Source organism: Cyphomyrmex costatus, unplaced genomic scaffold (assembly GCF_001594065.2).
Source record: "Cyphomyrmex costatus isolate MS0001 unplaced genomic scaffold, Ccosl1.0 scaffold281, whole genome shotgun sequence".
Classification (NCBI taxonomy): Eukaryota; Metazoa; Arthropoda; class Insecta; order Hymenoptera; family Formicidae; genus Cyphomyrmex; species Cyphomyrmex costatus.
In genome coordinates this window covers 645,294-671,291 of record NW_017276922.1, presented here as the reverse complement: position 1 = coordinate 671,291, position 25,998 = coordinate 645,294, and the positions used below count along the sequence as shown (strand labels likewise).

The 25,998-nt window shown below is 33.3% G+C and overlaps 1 protein-coding gene across 1 annotated transcript in view; it reads right to left on the bottom strand.

The window, feature by feature from the left end:
* Positions 1-4,204: 4,204 nt before the first annotated feature.
* Nckx30C (solute carrier family 24 member Nckx30C) overlaps positions 4,205-25,998 on the bottom strand; it is a 58,362-nt gene continuing 36,568 nt past the window's right edge. Inside the window, exons 4-7 of the mRNA XM_018541332.1 lie at positions 19,014-19,285; positions 13,608-13,743; positions 9,006-9,258; positions 4,205-4,445 (exon numbers count right to left, since the gene is read on the bottom strand). Coding sequence (XP_018396834.1) covers positions 4,205-4,445; positions 9,006-9,258; positions 13,608-13,743; positions 19,014-19,285 — 902 coding nt within the window. The remainder of the gene's footprint in view (positions 4,446-9,005; positions 9,259-13,607; positions 13,744-19,013; positions 19,286-25,998) is intronic.

The following is a 25,998-nucleotide window of genomic DNA, read 5'->3' as shown; positions in this document are numbered from 1 at the left end:
ACTGACGATCGTTGCTAAATCTGAGGGCGGCCTGCCACAAGTTAACACGTTCGATTTTTGTCAGATTGCTAGGTTAAAACTTATTTGTGCGCTCTGACCTCTGATTTCTATTTATTTACAGAGTCTGATCGTGTCTTCAAAGTTTGTATATGTGACTATTTAAAAACGGTGCTCTTTTGTTTCATCCACGATACTTCCAAGTTATAATTTATACTCACTGATTAGAAATTTTTAGAAAATTAATTGATTAGATGTAAGGTTTTATGTATAATCACTTGTGCGAAAATTTCGAAATAGTTACGTTACTTGGGAAATAAAATTTTATGAAAATAAAAACGATAAGCTTTCCTTTTTTTTTTTTAAGAATTAATCGGCAAAGAGAGTATTGTCATGCTGGAAAAATTCATTCTCTTAGCGCAATGAGCTGTGTCATAAAAAGAGGCATCGTTATCTTAAGTAGTGGTAATTCGAGAAGACCGCATTGTACCTAAGATTACTGCCATTGTTTGTTTTCGTGTCGTAACCGTAATGGTTAGCATTCTGTAAGCAGCTGCAAATTATCTGTACAATCTCTAAAGTTTTAACGTTGTAGTTAAACTCCATTCTTTGTCGCCCATAATCTGTTATGTGTCGCGTAAAAGAAAATGAATGTAACTAAAAGATCACGGCGGAATTGTAAAAGATGTTGTATTGATATCACGATCTTTCGCGATATTTTTCCTACATTTTTCGATTTTTATATCAACAACTTTACGAATCATCGGTCAATTTTAATCTCTCTTATAGTGGAATCATGGTCTCTCCTATCTGTGGGACAGAGAAGTTTCACGGCACTTTTCGTCGCATGAGGAATTGAAGCATCGCAAAGAGAGAGAGAGAGAGAGAGAGAGAGAAAGAAAGAGAGCGAGAGCGAGAGCGAGAGAGAGAGAGAACAAAATTTTTTGAATAATTGAGCTCACGAATAGAATAGCTATGATTTGGGAGATCAAAGATAGACAGCGTTGAAAGGTTAAACGTAATAATTATCACACACGCGCGTTATATACGACACAAATGCTGGAACATGAGATGCGAGATCAAAAACTATTCTCCTTGCTTCCAATATCAAGATCATACAAAATACGATAAATATATATATAACGTTAAATGTATATATAATATAATGTATAATTAATGTATTCTCCACTTATTTTTCATCGCCAAATTTTCACATACACATAGAGACATACATAGACACACATACACTCTTCTCTCTCTCTCTCTCTCTCTCTCTCTCTCTCTCTCTCTCTCTCTCTCTCTCTCTATTGTATGTATATATACGTGTTATTTTGATAATCTAAAATTCACTCTATCGATTAACGTAGACGGTATTTTTATTATGGTCTTTTTCTTCTTTATGTCGCGAATCAATTTTTATATTAGCTGTAGGCTTAATAAAAAGCTAGGCCGCTTTTAGGCGTTCAGACTACCGAAAATGTAATATTACTTGCTTGAGTGACCCTCTTGAACTCTGTAGGTATGTATAATAACATTTTGTTCACCTCGTATATGTAATATAATCGATATCATATTATAACTATTATCTCTATGTCCTTAAAACGTATCCTTTACAAACGCTTTATACATTACGGATCTCCTGTAACCTGGATTAAAAATCGCCCGACTTCTGTCATGCCTCAACTATACATGTTCCTATTGCTTCCTTCCTTTTTAATTCTACCGTTCTCTCTCATTTTCTCGTTCCTTTTCCCTGTCTCTCTCCCAATCTTACACACATACACACCTATATGAACTTGTCATTCTATTACCCGTTTACCTTCACTGTGTACATGTAATAACCGTAATAATGTAATCATATTTTCTAACAGTACCTTAGTAGAGTGTCATGGTGCAATATCGAAAACTTGAAAGAAGTTAGCAAAAAAATAACTGCTCGGAGAGTATCAAGCTGACGTGAAACATCACGGAAAGTGCAATGTCTAATTTGTTTAATATCGGCATTTATCTGTTTTTTCGCTTCGTATGAGCGTAATAATGTTACATTTCACGTGCAAATATCTGCAGTATATTTCGATATTTTTGTTCTAAGTAGAGAAAATATCGCACGAGAATTCGATCGCGCGTAAAATGCATCAGCAAGCGACACGAGTACTCTCGAGTGAAATCTTTGCATAATGCACCAATTCGAGTATATAATTTGCAACAATTTTCTATATGCGTCTTAGAAAGTCTTTTTTTTGCATGTCGCTTACAGATTATAGTTATACGATAGTAATAATAATCATTATATTTAAGAGAAAACACGTTCGGAATCGGATCTAAATGTCTTACGCGAACGAGATATTTCTTTGTATCTGTGACTTAACTTTACACCAATCAGTAATAAAAAATTTGCCAAAGTTCCATTACGCAATTTTTCGCGATAATATAAACTTCCTACATATAATAATATTTAAGAATGGAAGCTTAATCGGTCGGAAACGCGCTTTCTTTCAAAATGGATAATTTATATAAGTGATTATCTTTTATTAAATTTTAACGGTATGCAACAATAAATCTATTTTTTTTTATTGAAACAAATCAGTTTGTTTCTCGCGTTCCCTGCAAACCTGTCAGCGATTCAACAAAACAAAAGCAAAGGAAATATAATAACAAATCAACTCATTCTCGATTGATCTTTTTTGCTATTCTATCTTATTCACGTATCAACAACAACATCCGTTCCGACGTTGAAAATCCGGTGCGACGATCAGCCATTTCATTTGAGACGTAAATGCCAGAGAGTATTTGAATTACATTAATTTAATAAATCAATATTTGAACACTTTTTGATCAAGCTTTTCACGTAATTTCACGAATGTGGAACATTTAATAAAGTAATATAGAATGTTATTTTATATTAAACAGTCAAACATGCTTTTAGCTTAATTTTAGAAAATGATTGTTAAATCAGAAAATAAAACGTGAAAAAGCACCGAAGCATTTTCTGCGTTTACGGCAAAAATTTTTTGCATAATACATAATATATATTGCAGCATATATTATAGTATACTATCAGTAACTTTGGTTAACGAAAATATATGAGGTTATATGACTTGCCTGAAATGTGCACCTGGCGTATGCGGCACTCGAGATTCATGAGCGCCGTTTCGTCGTCAGAACGGAACGCCGAACCCCGCACCGCAGATTGGATTCCATGAGTACAACAGAGTGAGAAGTTATAATGCTATTCTACGATATTAGAGGCGAAGAGAATTCCTGCTTTAAAGAAAAATCGGCGAGCGGTTAGGTCACTTTTTTCAAGGATAACGTTACGTTTAATATGCGGACGTGAACGCGCCAAGGAATCAAACGAGAAGACCTATACGGTAACATTATTGGTAACATCGCGTTTTAAGTCTAACACATTATTGCTATTATAGATTTATACTCGAAAAACGTGATGTTTCGATAAATGCACGAATCAAGCGCTATCTGACGATAGCCATGATTAGAAATAGTCTTACAGAATATTATTAACTGTAAGATAACGTCCTGTAAATCTTTATTGTAATAATTTCAAGTGAATTAATAACAGTATACTGTGTGTGATCAATTTGTTTCACGTACAGTTTCACGTACTTAATGAGTAATAAGAAGTAGATTATACGAGAATGAAGAAAAAAAGAAGAAGACTAGGGAGTCTTAAAAGTTTGTGCCAAAAAATCCCTTCACGGATTATAAACTTACAGTTTGGTCCTTGGCACGATCGACTAACGCACTCGCCATGCTCAAACAATAAAGTAGCGCACCCGAACGGAGTGGCGCGCTCGGTTAATCCTTAACAAGACGAGTATTTCGTTTCAGGTATTTCAAGATTTTTATACAATATGTACACCTGTCGCGACTAGAGCAAAACGCTTCGTAATCTGATACGCGAAGTTGCTGTGAGACTCGATGATCGGTGATAGTGGCGATGTGAGATAGTGCTGCTATTGCCGTTCGTAATGTCAAGTCTCCTTCACACGGAAGGTAATGACTGGCGCGGTTTTCTCCTCGGCTCGAAGCGGCGACCGCGGGGAAGAATTCTCTCGTCGGCCAAGACTCGCCGACGACGATGACGATGATGACGAGACCCGTAAGTGTGCGTCCGTTTCGCAGACGTATCCTTTCCCTGAAGGATAAGATTTAATACTTCTGCTGCGGTTGCGCTGTCTTGGCTGCCCTACACCGGACAGACCAGTATCTCGTACTCGAACATCAGCGAGACGGCGACGAAGACGAAGTAGAGGATGAACATCGTGAAGCCGAGGCTCTTGTTCATTTTCCATTTGAAGCAGGCGATGCTCAAGATCACGAACAGCAGCATGCAGAACAGTATCGCTATGCTGCACACCATGCCCACTGAGTTCACCTCGACGGGTTTCCCATAGATTAAACCGTATAGGAGCCATGGAACCGGAAGCCTGTGGGCAAAATCAAAGCGCAAATCGAGCCTATTTTCATTGCCCCGACTAACATAGGTATCGATTATAATTTAAACTACTATTTCGATTGTTTATATTTTGTTACTTTCTTCTCTTAGTACAGAAATTAAATATGTAATTTTAGAATGTTATGAATGTATATTCTGGTAAAAGATCTGTAACATTTACAGCAACATAGAAAATTATGTAAAATTTACGGTACAGTGAATGTAAAACGTGTATTCGTACAGAGAGAATAACTCTTTAAAGAACCTTATTTTTGAAAAATAAACATTAGCAATTTATTAACAAAAAATAAAATAGACTGTACATTTTTCACAATAACTTTACTTAAAAAGATGTGTAACAATTAAAAAGTAGACTCCTTTGATTATATTAAAACAGAACGTACTCATTATATCAAAATTGCCGATTAATGTTTATTTTCAAATGTTATAAAGAAGACTTGATATTTTTTTAAATAAAAATTTCTCCTATACAAATACTTTTTGCACTCACTGTACTGATTTCGAAAAGTTTTTGTTTAAATCTTTCATTAAGTATTTGTCATATTACATTTGCCAACTTACGATTCAATAAATTCTGAATTAATATTTTTATAATCTAATATATATCTCAAACACAGGAGAATGATTTAGGAAGAAAGGATAATTAATGATGAGAATAGTGATAATATTCATAATGAAGACAAAACTTTATATGAGTATATGTTCAATTCAAAATAATTTCCGAGATAGAGTTACGAAATGTAGCACGTGCTCTCGATAAAATTTTCTGGGTGCACATTTACATCTCTCGCATTATAAACTCTATTAAAATATTACGGTTTTATGATTGCACGTGCCATACAACCGGATCGTATCGATCAAGTACAGATATACTACATGTGCATGTGTAAGTGATTGTTGCGTGTTCTATATTATTTGAAGTACAGTATCTATAATTCATATTCGTCTGTAACAATGCTGTCGACGTGTCTTGGATATATATCGTTTGACGTGCAATCAAAACGCAGAGCACACAAATGCGAAGAAATATTTCTCCGCTTCCCTTTCAGGCAGTCTGCCAACTGGCAATCGGTCAGCGGATGCGTGGCTATGATTGATCATCAACGAGAAGGATTCGATGTTTCATCTCGTGTGCGATTGCCAGGAAATCAGGTGTCATAAAGGGATGTGCGATCAGCTTCGAAAGATTGAATCTTATTGTTAATCGTGAAAACAAAAAAAAAATAAAGAAAAATAATTAATTTCCATATCTTAGCAATAGTTATTGTCGATAATATTTTTACCTCTAAAGATCGTTTAAAAAAAATGTTATGAATAAAAATTGGGACCTTGAAATAATTCTGAAACAATTTTACTACGATTGATTCTTGTCAATGACGTTATCCCGGAAATCGAAATCTCTAGCGAGACTTTTAATATAAAGAAATAATACAAATATGCAGACCATATGAGATATCAAATTAACGAGCTTAAAAATTAACGAACTTTGGTACTTGTTTGAAGCTCAAACTCCCACAATAAGACGTGGGAGCAACCGCGATAATTGCAAAATAATTGCGTATTTTTTGTTAAATTAGAATTTTTCCTTAGGGCAAGACCTTGGTTTTAGTAATGAGACCAATCGAAATTCTGCGAGTAAAGATTCTCAAGAACTTTCAGCGGAAAATGAGTCTTGGTGTCTGGAACAGTATTCGCGGTATTTCCCGCGCTAACAATATAATAATGCTGAGGAATGACTAGCGAATGCGATTACAGTGAAATAGCGAGAATGCCTTGACGGGTTCAGTCCGACCACCAATTCCGCACGTCTCTTCTAACCCCGTTCGATCGTCAGCAAAATACCGATTCGTATCGCACGCGTGAGTGTGCATTATGAGCAAGAAGATGTATGTGTACATATGTGTAAAGGTATATGAAATTTATGTAAAGATATTGACATTGATATAATGCGGATCGTGTGTGGTACGTATAAGTTACACAATTAAGTTCATTGTGTTCCTACACGTGCGAGAGAGCAATAATTCCGATATTGTTCGATTCGTCTATTGAACTCCACACACTGGTGTTGATATCTTATGAGCTGCAATCGTTTCTACTGTCAATCAACTTCCTGAAGATCAAGGTTGATTTTGATTTAAATAACATTAGAAAGAATTTCTTGCAAATGCGCTTCCTACTAGCAAAAAAATTTGAAATAACACACAAGGCATTCTGCAGGAATGAATATGAATTTTCTGAATTACCGAAATGAAAAGTTTTCTTAACTGTACAATTTTATACATTATTATGTCTAAATTTTCAGAATTGAAGCAATAATGCAATTAAAGAGAGTCGGAGAATAATTGAGAAAGTTAAATTTTTTTATTTGACTTATTTAAATAAAAATATAATACATGATTATACGTGATATTGAAGTTTTCAAATGTGAAAGTATTTAGTATTTTTAAAATTAATTTCAAATTAATTTAAATTTATAATATCAAAATCTATGTTGATAAATGATACCTAAGTTACATACATAATGATTCAAATCAGAGAGATATCTTCAGAGCAACTGCATATTTTAAGGGAAGCTAAATACTATTGTATTCAGTATAACATCGATATAACTGTGCCAACCATTGGCTGCGTTTACATTCTTGTATGCACAATGTGAATAACAATAGCATCGTTTCTTCCACTAGCCAATGCAAGCAGAATATTACAATATTACGGTAAATGTTTCTCATGTATTATGAATGGAAGCGAAAGTAAATGAGAATTGGCAGAATTGATTCAATTTTTAATTAACAATCTTTATTTTCTAGTTTAAACAACGCAAAGTTAGAAAATATTTAAAAAAAACAAAATATCCTTTACTGTTAATAGATTGAAAATCTAGATATTTTCAGTGTAACCGGATTGATATTTTTTTGCTATGTTAAATGTTATCCCAGCATGCTATTTTTCTCTTTTCGCTCGAACGATTAACGTTACTGAAATTTGAGATTGATATCCTTTCCCGAATAGGCTCGCCGACCTCTTTGGCATCTGGCCCTTTTCGTTAATCGATTCTTCGATATAGTACGTCGCAAATGGGTTTCGAGCTCAAAAACAAGGAAAGCTATGGATGCTTTTAGGAGTGTATTAAATTTCTTAGTTGCGACATACTGTTTTGATATCTTACATTGTTTTGCTCTCTCAAGGCACAAGAAAATTTTGGAAAAATTATAACGTGATCACGTTGATATTATTTTCTCCTCGTGTTTAATCGTAAAATTAAGTTATATGTATATATTTTAAGGTTACACAATATTTATCCAACAAAACATTGCAAAATATCATTTTCGCTGAAGCTAATCAAATATTGAGCTCGTTTGTGAATAAAATCGAAGCGTCTACATTTTAATTGCAATATCGAAATAATATTAAAATTTCTTCAATTTGCACTGTCTTTTGTTACTCGTGTAAATGTTAATATAAAATGTGTAAATGTTAATATAAAACGTGTTGAGAATGTATGTATATCCTTGCATTTTCTTGGCACTTTTAATTACATTATTCAATTTATAAATTAGACTAATTTACATTTCGTTAAACTTTTCTTTTTTTTTAAAGTTACAATTCTATCGTAAAATCAATCTGACACTTCATATCCTTGCTTCCTAGTATCCTTTCTTATCCATTTCAAATCTAGCAGTTCTGATTTGTATATATATGTCGTATAATATGATATATCGAGAAATATATCATAAATCTATTTACATATGGAATCAATAAGAAATATATGTGTTGCTGCGATATCTCTAAAATTGAAATATAATAGTATAACTTTTAGCCAATTGTGTGTATTTTTATGAGTACCTTTATTGTTTTTCTAACATTTTATTTTACCACGTTTTATATTAATGAAATATTATTTTCTGTTACTCTTTTCATTTTTACTACATTTTCAAAAATATTTCAGTTTTACGATAAGTTTCTACTATGAGTAAGTTAAAACTTTCTATTTTTGTAAATCAATCAAAAAATATTTTACGACATAGAGATCGTAACAGTTAAACAATAATACATGTAAAATAAAACGGAAAGAATAATGACAGAATTACATGAATATTCATATAATACTATTAACACGAAATAGTATTTTGATATAAAAAGTTTCATTATTAAATGTGTGGTAGTATACAGGGTGTCCCAAAATTTGTGATTAAAAATACTACAGCAAAAAAGAGAGCTTTTCAAAAGAGAGTTAAAAAAAGTAATTTTATTAAATTTTTATTTTAAGCAATTATTTTATTATTTCAAAAATTATCACTTAAAAAATAAAAATTTATAAATAACTTTCTTACACAATTTTTCTTGCTATATATTTTGGGAACTCTGTATATAAAACTAAATAAGTTTAAAATGTGAATGAAGTGATCAATAAAATCAAATCAAATTTTCGAAAATATTTTGGAACAAAACGCGATAGCGAGATTCGATAGCGAGATGCGATACGCAAAACATCGTTGTGATGCGAGAATTCCATTAGAGTTTGGATGCTCACCCAACGGTCACGTCGAAGATGTTACTGCCGACGGAACTCGACACGGCCATGTCGCCGTATCCCTTTCGCGCCACGATGACGCTTGTGATGAGGTCCGGTATGCTGGTGCCAGCTGCGAGGAACGTCAGGCCCATCACTTCCGGCGGTATGGCCACTGTGTCGCCAGCGACATTCGCCCACCAGACCATCAGGTACGAGTACGCCGCGATCCAGAAGATCGAGCCGATGAACGTTATCGGAAAGAACTTCTTCCCTGAAATTTAAGCGCGTGGATGCATGACATCTGTTACATATTCTCTGCAGATCCTATGATTTGGAAATTACATTAATCATCGTGGAGGACAACATCGATATCAAAAATGACTTTATGACAATTTTTCTCATCAGAATTGTAAAGACAACAATCTCTGTGATAGCACGGGACATTTCTTCTCTCGGAATTATGCAGTCGACCACGTGGCGCCAACATTTCGTTCCCATACATCACTCGGTTATAGTTTCCATTAACGGGAGTAGTTTAAGTATGCTAAATGTGTTTGGTCGATTACCATTTTGACATCATTATGATACATTGGCTAACTAAAGTATGCACTGCGAGAAATAGACATGAAATACATACTTTGATCAAAAGATTTTTGGAAATTAAACGTATATTGGAAGTAGAATTTAAATGAAAATATAAAGATTGTAGATGTACAATTAAATGATAATTATTTTAATAATATTTAGTGATAATGTAATTTCGCAGCGAAGTGTTTACAATAAAATATTTATGAAGTAATTGTTAAATAAGTAATTGTTTCTAATATTGGATATTTTCTTGTCTGGATATAACGGTAGGCAAACTTTAGTCAATAAGAACCGTCAGTTTGCAAACTTTAATGCCGCATTTACGTGCTTTCACGCTACAATGACGAGAATGAAGTTTGAGATTTCTAATCTGTTTCGAAATCTAATTCTAATGACCGAATCTCGAGAGTTTAATTCAAAAGTGACGGAAATGAATTTCACTTTAAATGATTTTCAGAAAAAACAGAAATATATCGTGTAGGCGATTCTTTACTTTAACAAACTTTTGTGGCAGACGTTGTTAAAAAACTGATTTTTCCTTATAATTACAGTAAGTTTATACAGGAAAATGGAGATGCAAAACAAAAATTTTTCTATTAATTTTATAATGTTGATAAATAGAGGCATGCTATGGGATAACTAATTTGCTTAATTTAAGTAAGATTAATTAAGTTTATCCAAGGCAGTTTTAATTATTCCAGGAAAGAGTTACACTATGAAAATAAATCTTAATTTGATATGAAAATAGTTATATTCTCGTTAAATATTAGGAATTTTTTGATAATTTTTTAATGAGTTGTGCTAAAAAGTATTGATTGTATTAATAGTGTGACAGTTTCATGCAATGCATCAATATAGTTTAATGTACTGCTTTCATAAATTAAAAAATTATTGAAAAAAGGTCAGGAAGATTTGTCGATACTTATACAAAAAGACATATCTCAATTTACACAAACTTTTTATATAAATATATATTAATAAACAAAATTTCACAATTTTTGATAAATGTGTCTCACGGTGCGTACAATAATTGATTGTGATAACCCTACAATAATTGATTGTGATAACATTCATATTAATGGGTCTGTAATTAAAGGTCGAGATTGTTGAAATTCAAAGGACATATCGGAATTTTAGTTGACAATAGATTCAGTACCGTGTGCGTACGGCTATCTTGTACGCGTGCAACAATCAGTCCCCAATGCGAAATTAGCGTGTCAATATCATCTTTCGTCGTATTGTGTAATGTCGCGATAGAAATGCACTAATAGGTTGAGATAATGCAGGAGACGCGTGATAAATGGTGGTTTGAATAACAGTAGCAACGCGTCCTGCTTAAAGTTGATCTTAACATTTATTATTAAATCAATATGCGACACACATATCGAATCTAATATAAACGTTCATTCCCGCTAAACAACCGAATTGTGCCATCGTAACATTTTCCGCGAATAAACCGCTATCGACCTTCTCATCGCGAGGTTTCGAAAGAAAAAACCGTTTTATCTTTTTTTTCTACATCTAATCTTCGACGAATTACTGTTACGAGTCAAACAATGATAAGAGAGTAAATAAGTTAAGTAAAATGCAAATTCATGCGGCAAGTGAACTATAAGTGCCGTTTAATTAGTCTCTTGTATTGATGAGGTTTCCACCTCGACGAAATCGATGGCTCGAAATCCTGAATTCCTGGAGTTCGGTTAATATTACCACGGGGTCGATATCGGGCGGCAGCAAAACATCCCGCGATGTTCACGCTGATTGATAGAATTTAATCTGATCTCTCGACGCGCGCGCGCGCGCCGGCAGGTTAAAAAAAATACGGTAGCCTAGAGTTTTTTTTTCGGTCGTAATTAATGGTGAATTCGAAACGTTTCTCTATACCTCTTCAGATAATATTTTCAGCGAACTATAAATCATCATTCACGTTTCTATCAGAAAAGTGAGTTACTAGGTATACATGTAACAATCAATATATAATCGAGTATATAATATTAAATCTAGATATCGCGTGAGATTCTTGAATCCCGCCAATTTTAATATTTCCTTACGCAGATCGGATATCTATTGCGGTTCACAATTTATTGCAGCCGAGCGCGAATGGAGAATATATTATACGTGAATATATGTTCTATTAACGAGTTATGAAATTGCAGTGGAAATTATCTTGATATATTACCTACATCTTAATATCATCTCCTTATTATCAAAGAATAGAGATAAAGAGCACAAGCACCCGCTCGAAATGAAGACAGAAAGCAGAGCGGAAGACATTAAATCATCGTTGCAAGTTTATAGATGTATTTACTGATTAAAACACTTTTGAAAAATTAAATTCTCTGTCCTTGAAGACTTTTATATGTTCGTTTCATAAATATCCTAATTGACTTTTCAAGGTGAAAAGAGTTTAGATCTTGCAATAGATGCAAGATATGTAAATGAAACTGCTAAAACACTCTTGCGCTTGACAAAAGGTCTTGCTTTTGAAACTGCTCCAGTTTTTATTTTACTTCTATTCAAGACCGATTATTTGTCAGTGTGGAAAAAACCTAATATAACTGTTCGAACAGTCAACAGTGAAAACATTGAAAGAGAAGGTCGGATGGAACATTGGTGTTAGTGTAAATACTCAGCCACTTCTCATCGATCAAATGACTGAGAAAATTTAGTTTCATTTCATTTTCACAAAGCTTTAATATTATTCTTTATATAGATATCTATATTTTCGTGAGTACGTATTTTTTTAATTTTACAAAATTAGAAATTATGCGTAATACAAACAGGGGTGTGTGTGTGTGTGTGTGTGTGTGTGTGTGTGTGTGTGTGTGTGTGTGTGTAATAAAATATTATACATACTACTTGTTTGTGTGTATATAGACTGTTCCCCCCAAAACTAACGATAAATATTTTAAAGACTTTATAATATTTTTATTAAAACAAAAAAAAAAGTCTAATGCAAAAATGTCGAAGCAATATAATAATTTTTAAATGGGAAGAGTTCAAAAAGTATGAATGTACGTGGGTAGAATTTTGCTTGCACAAAGATAATGGCAAGACGAGTCAGTGTAAAAGTATTGCATTTTATTATTATTAAAATTTATCATGCAATGTTCGAAAAAACACCTTTACACTGACTATCCCTAAGCACACGAAATTATAGCCACATTATTCGTAATCTTTAAACTCTTTTCATTTAAAAACTATTATAGTCTCGACATTTTTGTATTGGATTTTTCATCTTAAAATGTTACAAAGAATCTGTCTATAAAATATTTATCGTCAGTTTTTTAATGCATCTTTGTAATAAAATAAACTATAAAGAAAATTGACACAAAATTTGTGTCACAAATAAATAAAAAATATATTTTTTATTAAGTTAAATTATTAATGTAGCGATATCAAAGAAAATAATATTATTTTAATTATTAAAATATAGTAAACATTTTTTGAAAGACACATGTCACAACTTAGAGGTATTTATGTGAATCGAGTAATATTGCAAGGTTTTAAGTTTGTCTGTATTAGGATGAAAGTGGTGTGTTATGAGTATTCATTGAAACTGTAAGTATAATTAAAATATTATATTAAATATATGCAATATTATAATTATACAAAATTAATTCCAACAATTCGCTTACATCTATTATCTGTTTTAGTATAACTATTACATATGTTAAAATGAGTCATATACATAGGCACACAAATTGAAAGCACATTAATGAAGCTATCGTCCTTTAGAGAATCATGTTAATAGCGAGAATAACATTTTTTAAATATTTTTATTAAAAACATTATAAGAAAAAGATATACTCTGAAAAATCGATCTATTAAGTAAAATTATTTCAGTGATGAGCGAGTTGGCTTAAAGATATACTAATATTAAGATGCAGTTATATATCTTAATCACATATAAACTTTTTAAATTGAAAAACGTAACATTAGAAATCAGAAGATGTTCACCAGAGTGAAAAATGATTTATTATAGGTTGCTTGAACTTTTATGATAGATATTGAAAGACGATCATTGATTACCTCTAGGTGTTCTCGTATCCGGTAACGTCAACCAAAGAGGAAATAAGATTGGTGCGACTAAAATGTACGTTAGCCTTTTTCTTGGACTGCTTGGCCAGCCCATATTCAAGGCCTCTGGAGGTTCATCCTCTTCGCCCTGTAAACAAATATTTAAGAAAATAGGTTTTCTCTTAGAATCACTTTTTTTATCATTCAATTTCAGTCTAAAAAATATTCGCAAATCATATTTATTTAATTGAAGCTTAAGATGAAACGTTCATTGTAATTCTGAAGAATACAAATAAAACGTTTTTATATGCATTATTAAAAAAATAAAACTCAAAGATCTTTTTAATAACAATCTGATTGCAAAGTATCTTTCTGTTGTTCTCTGAAGTAAACCACGACACCGCAAAACTTGTACTTGTAAAATATTATCATTTCTAGCATAATCGCATTTGAGAATGAAATGAAGAAGGTTCTTGTACATTGGACTAATCCTCGTTTCAAATGTTTGTACATTAGCGGAGATCGACATTAAAGGACTACTGTGTTTGCTAAATACAATAGTCGCTCGAGTAATGTATGAGATTTATCCTCATGTTTACAACTAAATAATCCGTATACCGAAGGAATAAATTACGTCGCTGCAAGTAATAAATTATATTTTAAATGTTGAGAAGCAAATTAAGACAAGATTCGGAAGCTTTGCGAAATTTCAGAAGATAAAAGAACTAAATCGTCTCTGCCTCGTTTAATCCTCGGGGACCATTAATCTTGAGAATCTCGTCACTCCGTTGTAAACTTAACGAGGCTACTTGCTGGACCGAATCACCGTGTGAGCTTTTTCAGGCGCATCACGCTCGTTCCCACAAATTCGTAAACTTCCGTGGAAAACTGCAGGGTTGGTGACTTTGCTTCGATTATCCGTGGGAAGCGCGCGGGGCTGCAAACGCGCAATAGATGGGTGGGATGCAGCATTGACCCAGATTCGCCAATGCATTCAAAATGAAAAGGCCGTCTCTCCGCTCATTTAGGACAAAGCCGCCTGAGACTACTCGCCGCTTCGTCCACGCGCCACGATACCAGACAGCACCGGCTAATATCCTCGAGAGAACTCTGGATAGTCAAGTTCCGATTTATATTTCCGCAGAATAGCTCTCTGAATTGCAACGATTATGCATCGCTCGAGGAAATTGTTTCGTCATCCTCTAATATCTCCCTTTACGTCATAATAAGGACGAATGATGCAAGAACAATTAAACCAGAGTTCTTTTATACCACAGCGATTGTTGTGGAAGTGTTTCCGGCCAAAAACATGGTCTCTTTTGCATGACATTTTAAATGAGTGAATATCTGCTGGTATAAATTAGTAATCTAAGTCATTTTTATTCACATTATGTGTTCTATATTTTCTGTTCAATTGTAAAGCCAATTTCTGTTTTCAATTTTAAAACCAATTTCATATCAAAGTATGGTTTTTTTTCTCTCAAATGCTACATATTCAAACACTACATGTATGTGTATTTGTCGATATTTTAATTAACAAATGCCAATTAATTATCGTTGATAAAAAATATTAATGTTGCATAATTTTTTTTAATTAACAAATTTTATTTGTAATAATAAAAAAGATATATTTTTGTATGGATCATATATAACCCATATCTCTTTTTCACGACCAAGTAAGACGTTGAAAAAGCGTTAAAATAGAATTGCGTACTAAAAGTTGCGACGTTTTACAATTTTGCGATATCTTTTTAACGGAAGCTCGCGCAGGATATCGTGGCTGATTCAATCAGATTTGCCTGAGTTGATCTTAGTCGAAGAGTCGTAAAAAGTGAAGGGCGATGCCGGATAAGATTCGATACGGTGAACGTGTCACGCTTACATGCGATGCATTTTTTAAGCGAGTATCTCGCGCGGTAGATAAATGTTAATGTGGCGATAAAAGCTCGAATGTTTGACGCAAGAAAATGACATGGCGCAAACTATCGATTTAAATCGAGGTCGTGCATAGCATGGCAATTTGTTGCGACGACTGATTCGCTTTACCGCCACGGGGGACAATTCTTTTTTAATCAGAACAAAAATTAATCATGTACGTATAAATTATTATAAATATTCAGCATTTTATCGAAAATTTATTTTGCATCGTAATTAAAAGTCAATCTAGTATTTACGTTGCATCACAATTAAAAGTCAATCTGTTTACGCATTAGATGTATAAATATTGTAAAAAATAATTCACATTTTCTATGAAAATTATTTATTATTGAAATATACCGACGTGGTTTAATTACGAAAGTAATTTCCATTATTTTTCAATAACTTCCTTCACCTTTCAGGCAAATTATAGATTTCAGTTCAATAGAAAGATTGGCCTTTATGTATAATGAATTTATCAAGTCATTTTTTTATTTCTTCGACATTTCAATATAAATTTTTATCATTCAAAATGTACTGTCATTCAGATTTACACGGCGAAATTGATCAAGGATACATTATTGCAACTTGACTCGGAGTATTCATTAGGAATAAGGTTTTTAGATTATTATTTGTTCTGATTGATGCAGCATCTTTTGTCTGACAAAAGATTAAAAAATGTAAAAAAAAAATAGTTTGATGAATCAACAAATAAAGATCAATCTTTCTATCTAACCGGAATTTATAACTTGTCTGGAAGGTACGGGAAAAAATATGAAAAAATAATGGAAATTACTTTCATTGAATTTTATACCGATGTTTCGACGATAAATATTCCATAAAAAATAGTAGATTATTTTTTGGGGGGTACAATTTAAAAGATCATAAACTTAGTTGAGCGTTAAGTGACTTAAAAATGGGATTTCTATTCATTCGTTGTCGGATCTATAATTCGCGATGTCACTTTGAGATCTTTCGAAGACTGCAAAAGACGTCGAAGGCGAGATGAGCAACGATAAAACGGTTTATCGAAGTTGGAGGCCAAGATAATGCGAAGTCTTCAAATATATGCGTTCCTATCGCGACGTGTCGTCGGGAAGAATTATTGAATATTTATCTCTGTCCGCGCCAGGGTATAGGTAGAGTTCTACACGATATCATCTGATGAGCAATGGGGAAGTTCAGACAAGTAATATCGCTCGTTGCGGTTTTATTATTTCGATTGTACCGATTGTTCTCCAATTGTTCTTTCCCTGAGGGACAAAATGACAAAAAAATTTTCCACCGCGAGAATAACGTGTCAAATGATAGGTAAGAAGTGATATTGACCATCGACCTTCGTTTTTCTTCTTTCGACAGCAATCGTGTGTATACTCATGCCAGGACTGAGCGAGATCCGATCGAATTTCTCTGCGAAAGAGACGCGCCACAGTATGAACTCACTTTCGCGTATTTCATCCTCGTAATGGCGCGACGCGACGCGACCGATTTCGACGTAGTCGAAATAACCTTGGGTGAACTTTTAAAGTTCGAAACCGACAAATATCGAGCGACACTTTGATTTATGATCGCTAAGTTCGCGGGTGAAAATTGCGGTTGTCCTGATAAGACTTAATGGATGAACACTGCCGATTTATACTCTTGCGCTTTAAGGCTCCGAGCGTAAAGCTAACTTTGATTACTCTAGGGACTCATCCTTATTACTCTGCGGGCCGTTTACTGACACGACGTTTGATCAGCTAAAAAGAAAGCAACATTGTTGTTTTAAATTTTGCTTCAATAGTAACCTTAATTGGTGAGTAACAAGATTATTCGGAGAGGAACGTGTAAGCACTGTGACATTAACACTCTACTTAAACATTTTTTATTACTGTTTCAAACACTTTGTTTAATTCATTTTGATTCTTTTAACGTGTTCTAGTTTTGATTTATAAATAAAATGTTGACACTTTTAAGGTTCTATCGTTCTAGTTTTATACTAGTGAAAGTAAAATAGAGAAGTTTCAAAATATACCATACATATTTCGACGTGCAAGTTAAAAAAGATTACTTCGCGTGATTCGCAGTATTGTGAGAATTAAACTGCCTATTCTAATTCAGGATATCCAAGTCGTGATAGAAGCAAACATTTCACAATGGAAAGTAGAACGTTACGATATCGAACTAACGTGCCCTTTTGCAACGCGTGCTACGAGGAACGCGACAGTCATTGCGAAGTTATACTAATCCTAAAATTAGCCTATCGTACTAATTTATTCTTGGATGGAAGTTATTTTTCTCTTGAAATATTTTTGCAAGATCATCGGAAAATAATAAGTATTCGAATGCGAGTTTTCACGAGAAATGTGACGACAGATGCACTGCCGGCAAATCAAACGTTTTGTCAAGAAAAGTGGAACGACAAATTCCAATCAACGTGTTCTCGGCCTCTTTGTTTTACGACGGCGCGTAGCATGGGAAATGCCGAAACTATTCCAATCTCTCGAGTCGAGGTACACCGTATAACGAATCGGATCGTAGATTCTTCTATTCGCGTACGCGAGTCTTTCCTTCACTTGCAAAATAAATTTTTGAGGAACATTTACAATTCGGGAACACATTGATTGATTTCATTCAATGACATATAAAATAGTGTTTATAATTTTCATTACTTCTAGTTACATTTATAAAATCGTACCGTATTAAAATTTCAAGAGATACAAAAAAAATCATTGTATGAATATCATTATAAGAGATTTTAACTTTTGAGCGAGTAAAGTGGGTAGGTGGGGTGGCCATTTCATTTAAAGTATAGGTTTTCTTTGAAACCTTGTTCTGGAAAAGGAAAATAAAAAGTATTGCCTAGATGCCTGGAAGTCTTAAAGTTCATTATACTTTTACATTCTTCTATCTCATAAAGGTATAATTAATTAAATTACATATAAAATGTTAGTAAAAAATATAACTATAAAATGAGAATACTTTTGGAGTGTCCTTCTTGAGTACTCCACTTATCAACTTACGTATTTTTAAATCATCCTATACTTAATCCTTGATTACAGCAACGGGTCATTTGGATACAAAGTGAAAGTTTTTGGATAATTGTACATCTGTACGATTAGTACTACGAAATTCCAAATTGTAAATAAAAAAATGTTGTTCCTCTATCAATTGCCGTAATAAAGAGATTGATGTTACATACTTTAACATATATTATATATAAATTATTTAGTAATTATTTTTTAATACTTACGTAATCTTTTAAATAATTAATAATAAATTTCATTATTTGATTAATAAAAGACTATGGCAAAATATACAAGTGTTTTAATAAATATTTTATGTCGGTTCTACTTTGGCTCTAAACATAGTCAAATGAATACGGGTAGAGGGTTAAACAAAATATTTTAGAACTTACAGCTCTGTTTTAATAATCCTAATAGATGATGCCAAAATAATGAATAAAAATTAATCGATGGATACGCTCGAATTTTTGGCATGATATTGATATTCGATATTTACCGAATCGAGTCCAGCGTCTAAACCAGCGGCGATACCGCCGTTCGGAAGTTCCTGAATACCGGCAGTAGTGCCGGCAGTGGTCGTCGTAGTTGTGGTGGTGGTAGTGGTGCCTTGTGAGCCCTGCTGCAGCTGCAGAGTCGTCTCTTTCGAGGGTGCGCCGGAGTAATGGGCGGCGGTCGACGTCGCGGCGCCGTTATGCGGCCTGGTGGCATCCAGTAGCACCTTCAGTGACGCTATCGCATGCAGCTGCGTCGCTTTCTCGTCCACCTTGCCTGAACAGCACCAGAGATGCAGGTTAATGAGAGCAGAAGCACGATGCATTAACTCTTAACTGTGCGATCATCTTGTAGTCGAATTTACAACCAAAATGCATGGCGTTTTCTCCGTAGTATAATTTTTATAAAATTTCAGACATGACGCAATAAAGTGATTTCAATTTTCAATTCTTAATTCGCGAATATTAGTCGGTAAGTGGTGAAATTTTATTATCAGTAAAATCAGCATTGTTATGTGATTTATACTCAATGAGCAATAAGCAAGTATGGTTTCGTTGAAGAAATTTGACAATAATAAACATGGGAATAATTTTGACGTCGGAGTAATTATATTATGGACAAAAAGTATAGATATATTGCGAAGACCATGTTTGACCACACTAATTACAACGTTTATAGCGTGTCTGTTTTGTTAAATATTGACTCGGTTTTACTACATATATGTTTTACTATTTACTACATTAATGCCACCGTACATTATATATTTTAGAGCAAGTTCGTTGCATTTGAGGAAATTTCGCAACGCTCGTAACAAATTCCGCGCTTCGCCGAGTTTCCGATTGCGATCAGACAATAGAAAAATGTCGTTCCTGCTCCACGTCTTCTGTTCTCATTTTACGCCAAGCCGAGCGCGAGACATTTACAAAACGTCGATCTGCGTGAGTCGCATATCAAACTTCTTTATTCGTATTGTCAATTTCTACAATGTTAGAAAATCTCAGCATAAATCGACGAGATTGAAAATGCAACTTCGAAATGATCGCAAGATACATTAAAGTTCGTCGCATGCACAGCTACGTTCTACCCCTGTATCTAATTCTACAAAACGTATATACTGTACAATACTGTCGCTTTTGTCAAAATATATGTTACTACGGACTTACTTCTACAATCTCCAACCTTAAGAGAACAATATGATTTATTAATTTACTTAGAAGACATTTGAATCTAAAATCTATCCAGCCTGTCAGAGTCCTTCCCAAGTTTTTGTAAATGCTATTAATCTATCATGTTAGTGGCTTGCAATGCAAATGCAAATATTAATTCTCCATCGTGCAAAATTTTAGAATAGAAAACAAGACTTAATCTTTTTATTCAATAACATTATGCGAGAATTTCACAATCCGAGTATATATGCATTTCATTACAATAATCAAAATATTAATTAATTTAAAAACAGTAAAAAAAGTAATCTCATGCAAATACATATACTGTATCTTATACAAATATTATTTACAAAATTTTGTCAAAGATAAAAATTACCATGCAAAATAGAAGAATTAATTTTGTTCAATACTAAATATATACTCTTGTTTACAAATTGAGAGAAAATGTGTTTCACTCTTCAAAATGTTCTTCTCAAAATCAAAATTTAAAAATTAATAAGTATTATTAAATGTGTGCGTGTTAATGTTTTATATGTATACATTGAGTATGTTCTTTCATGATTATATAAAATACGATACAATTAATGATATAATACATATACTTAATATGTGTACTATAAAATTTACTGCGTAGAGGTCTCTAATTTCACTTCTGAAGTGATGTGCAACATGCAGCAAAGCGTAGAAATGCATTCACGCCACGCGATGAAAGATATGAAAAATATATTAAAGGCAAAGATTAAAATTGAAAGGAATACGATGAATACGAGCTTCCATTTACAGGGAGAATGCATTCGCTTTTATATAAGAGTGTAATTTTATCCCGGAAATAAACTTATAATACTTTTTTATATTTCTCGATCACATCGAGCCTTGTTAAAATTAACTCGCATTTAATCCAATGCGGATAATTATTACCGTAAATTTAGCATGCTCTAAATAAGCGGACATGAAATATAAATACATGTAATAGGAACAGGACATTTGTATATGTATAGATGATGCACGTCCGTTTCCGCTATATACAATCTACAGTGCGCCATGTGTACAGTTCATGCATAACTTAGGATGTACATGCTCTACAGATATAGCTTTAGAGGGAAATTTCGAGAACTCGATGGTCTTGCCGCTAAAAGGGATCATCGTTATTTCAACAAGTAGTCGATTAATCGCGACATTATCTATTTCTCTAAGTGAAAACCTTTTCGTGATCGTAAGGTTCTTCATCAAGGAAGAACCTTCACGTTCGTTGGTAACCTTCGTTAATAAACGAGAAGTAGAATTATCGCACATGCGATTAGGAAATGCTTAATTCAATAAGATTTAAGTTATTTCGGTGAGAACGAAATGATTTCGTCAATTAGACAAATTCATCATTTACTGATTATCGTATTTAATAGACGGCAATTAAATTATTAACGACCCTTAAGTACAATAAAAGAAGACAAATTTGTATAATCATATATGACTACTTGTCTCATTCAACTGTAATAGACCGGATATCCATTTTGCACTGTATTGCATCGTAAGAAAAAAAGATTCTAAAAATAGAGAAATACGGAGTGAAAAAAGAGGAAATTATCAATTATTCGTTTCTTCAAACAGTCGCTCACAGACTTTTTGTTATCTTTTTTACACTCTCTCTTACATGATAAAAATAACTGAACACATGTAATAAGCAAAATTATTTCGAAGTATAAGCCAAAATATTGATATTATACATATATGATTAAATTTTCTATATATTAAATTTATTTCTTTTGACCTGACAATCGCATATAACTTATATTTGCCATTTTTAAAAAATTATTTATTCATTCATTATCTATATTTTTATAGATATTTAATATTTATTTGTTTAACCGCGTCACTATCATGAATCCGTTTATAGCAAAATTATTTCAAGATAATTTTTTTCGCATTGTTAACTGCGTTTGACTCTTAATAGCCTTTAATTTATGTTTTATTTATTTGTTTTTAACAATAAAGAGTCCATAACTAGTTTATATAATTTTATTAAGAATTTTTGATTATTTCAGAGCTTTTCAAGATTTCCGTATCATTTGACAGTCGGAATATATTTTAAGCAACTTTGCAAGTCATCATCAAAATGCACTCGTTAGAAAGTATCGTGAAGTAACCAACAATCTGTTTTCGCGAACTAGTTGTGAGTGCTCCAAATACGTCGGTTACCACAGCTCGTGCGAACTTTTGCCGCTGCTCGGTAGCAGGTCAGAAGTAGACGGGTAAAAAAAAGCGTGGAAAGACTGAAATTCGGTATTATACGGAAATAGAATAGAGTCATTTTCAGCGGTGACGCGGTTTGTTATTTATTTCGGCTCTCTATATGCAACACCCTGTGTCTGCGTAAATATCTATTTTTTTTATTCCAAAAATTAATTCTCTCCGCGATGCATTACACAGATCCATTCGTACGAAGCTTTATAAAATAAAAAAAAAAATAGTAATGACGTGAAAGCGATAAAAAATATCCGCGATGCATCTATGTTTCCAAAACTGTTTCAAATACGTAAGGTTTTGTTTTAAAAAATGATATCGTCTTTCAACCATTTACAGTTTAACATTCTGCGAGTTTATAAAAAGATACAAGTGCGATAGCGAAAGGTCACTTCACGTGAGCAACGTCATATATTGCGATTATATTTTTTTATAAACAAACCGTTGAGAGATCAAAGACTTGAGCTTGATACGAAATTAATTGCGGTATAATATAATGGACTGACCGAACCATCATCATTACTTTGTGTCCGTAACGTAAATCTTAAAAGAGTAACTCATTAGTTATCGTGTTTCGTGCTAAGGGATTACGGATCTGCGTGTCGATGCTAGCAGTAGGTCAAAGAGAAAAAGCTCGAGTAAGTGGCCTTCATCCCCAAAGGTGGAAACGAGGTGAGAAAGAAAGGAAAAGAGCCCGGGGCTGGAAAGTAAAGTGCGATAGTAGTATCGACCCCGAAGCTGCCCGGAGCAAGATGGGAAGCCGGGAAAAGGAAGTGGGTGGAAGGAAGGATGGGTCAGAAGAAATGGCGAAGAGTGTCGGTTAGCTGTCGTGTCTCAATCTGTTAAATTCATAGTCGATTAGTAGTTTCAAGATGGAGGAAAGCTTCAGTCGGGAACGTCAAAAGTCGGAGTTGGTAGGTCGACGCGATATAGGAGCAGGCTCGACCGGGTACTGCCCGTTAACCCACAAAACTCAATCAATTCGCGTTTACTCGGACTGCTTGCTTTATAAACTATTAAAAGCATCAGCTATCGAGAATGAGAAAAGTGTCGAATAATGTACGACAGTTGTGACACGTCTGTTGGAAATGTTTTCTATAGTTGTCCAACAGCGAGAAATTCGTACATAGTTAAAGACTATGGGTGGAAAGCTGACAAAAGGAGTCCTGTTCCCCGTAGTGAAATAATAGCCACTATGTTAACAGATTTTGTATTTGCCGAGTCGTCAAACCGAGCGCAACGTTATTTGAGCGAATAGAAAAAGAGCTTTGAGTTTAATTATATATCGCATCCGATTGGAATTAGATATCAATGGATAATTGAATATTTTAAATAGATTGAAATTATTTCGAAGTTAACATTAATTGATAGCGTAATTTTTATTTAAACAAATTGTAAATTGTTCTCTAAAAATCATAGTATTTCCCTCTATATTTTATTTTAAAATTTATAATAGATTAAATAAAATTTTAGTTATTTTTATGTATAAATTTATTAAAAAATTATTTCAATAGAGAACTTCTATTATATATCACTTACACGCACGCGATTAATGAAGAAAGCAACCGGGATTTGCATGATTTATATAATCTTCGCACTTCTTTTCTTAATATAATATTCGCCTCGCCTTCCAAGAAGGTTCGACAAAGAGGAGATTATTATAAGTTCAGACTGCACAGAAAGTCACCTAAATCAAGGACCATTAAATTCTTGAAAGCATCAGTCGATCAGAAACGGCATCTTCCTTACGGAGATAGTGCAGGTTTCAATAACTCGTTCTCGTCAGATTTCAATAACTCGTCTCGGGGTAATCTTCTTTTAAATTCAAAATGGTCACGCTAGTACTGGAGGATAACGAGTTCCGCTGTCATCAGGCTCCGTTTAGCGAATTATACAGAAAATTAAACTTAACTTCGAGTACTTGCTCTATCATTTGCTCTTACCATTTTATAGTCTGAGAGCAGATACCGTCTACATAACGGAAAACATTTTCTAGCCTTCCATTCGAACATTAAAAGAAAACCAATTATCGTAAAAGAAAAAAAATCATCAAAAATAAAAAGTATAAATTTTATATATAAAAATTAATATATAATAAAAATTGAATATTATATATGGTTAAAAAGATGTTGCATATCGATTATTGCGATTGTCCTCATGTACTCGAAGATTGCACTAAGAAAACCCTTGCCCTTTACATCCTGTTACAGCTTTACTCTCTCGTCATTTCGATGCACCCCACAAGAACTCTCAGCAAAATCGATGCCGCGCTTCTTTTGCCAAACACTTCGACTAAGGTCGATCGATTCTGTTAACGGGGGCCTTTCGTTGTCGGCCAGTATCGAATACCTACCTCGCGTGTAAGCGATTAAGGCGTGGGTGCTAGGTAATTCTAATGCAAAACCCGACATGATTGATTGCTCGCATCCGCGCTCCGTCTTTGGCCAGAAACCGTAGGGATACACAGAAATCACCGCAGATTCTATTGACTTTCGGCCAAAACGTGTGCCCATTATTTTGCAAAATGTCAGCCAAGTATCTGTAAAAGCTATATATTGTTGATTTCTTTCAGTCATAAATTTTATATTATCCATAATAATATGAATTTTTCATCAGAGTATATATATAAAATACTCGTATTAATTCCACACGGATTAAAGAGATGAATTTGCTCTTCTCTATTCGATTAAGCTTTTACATGAATTTTCTGGCAAATTATATATATTCCTCCAATAAAAAAAAAATGTCCTATTAATAATTCAGCTTTATGAAAGGACAATTTTGATGTTTAAAGATTAATTACGAGAATTATTATATAAAATTAATTATTATACATATATATATATATTGCATTGAGAGATAGTCGACAATATGAATGGCATTGTATAGAAGATTGTGCGTATAATGCTTATGCAAAATATTATTTGCATGTATATATCTATGTATATGTGTAATCTGATGATAAATAATTCGACGACTATACAGTGCAGAATAAAGCGGATAATATCATACCAATCGTAACAAAACGAATAATAAAGTTTAACAAATAGGTTGATACATCTGTGACCTACTAATGTAATTGTCAAGCGCTATATAAACTAAGTTCTGTATAACTTTTCCATTTCTAGAGACGTTATGTATTATACTAGGAAATCTATCAGGTGGAAGTGAACGGCTTTCTTCTTGTAATCGTTCATATGACGACGCAAAATAGAATGTAAACATAGCACTTTAATATAATTTATTATAGCGTGAAAATCCTTCTCTCGTTTGCTCGGAATGTTTATCTCGGAATTTCAGAAATGTATATTATTAGTAATATTTGCAATTATCTATAATATTGCACCTGCAATACATTAAATGTTTAATATATTGCTCGACTATTCTTTTTATCATAAAAATAGAATATATCTTCTACGTTATCTTTTGTTCCCTTTCTTTCTCCCTTACTTACAGCTCGCATTAATCTTCTGCATCTACCAAATTTTTATGGTCAGATATCCCTATTAATTCATGGTAGGGCTCGTAATCTCCAGTGGAACTTGCTTAAGCTCCTAGATTAGTTTCTAGTGCCCAGAAAAAGAA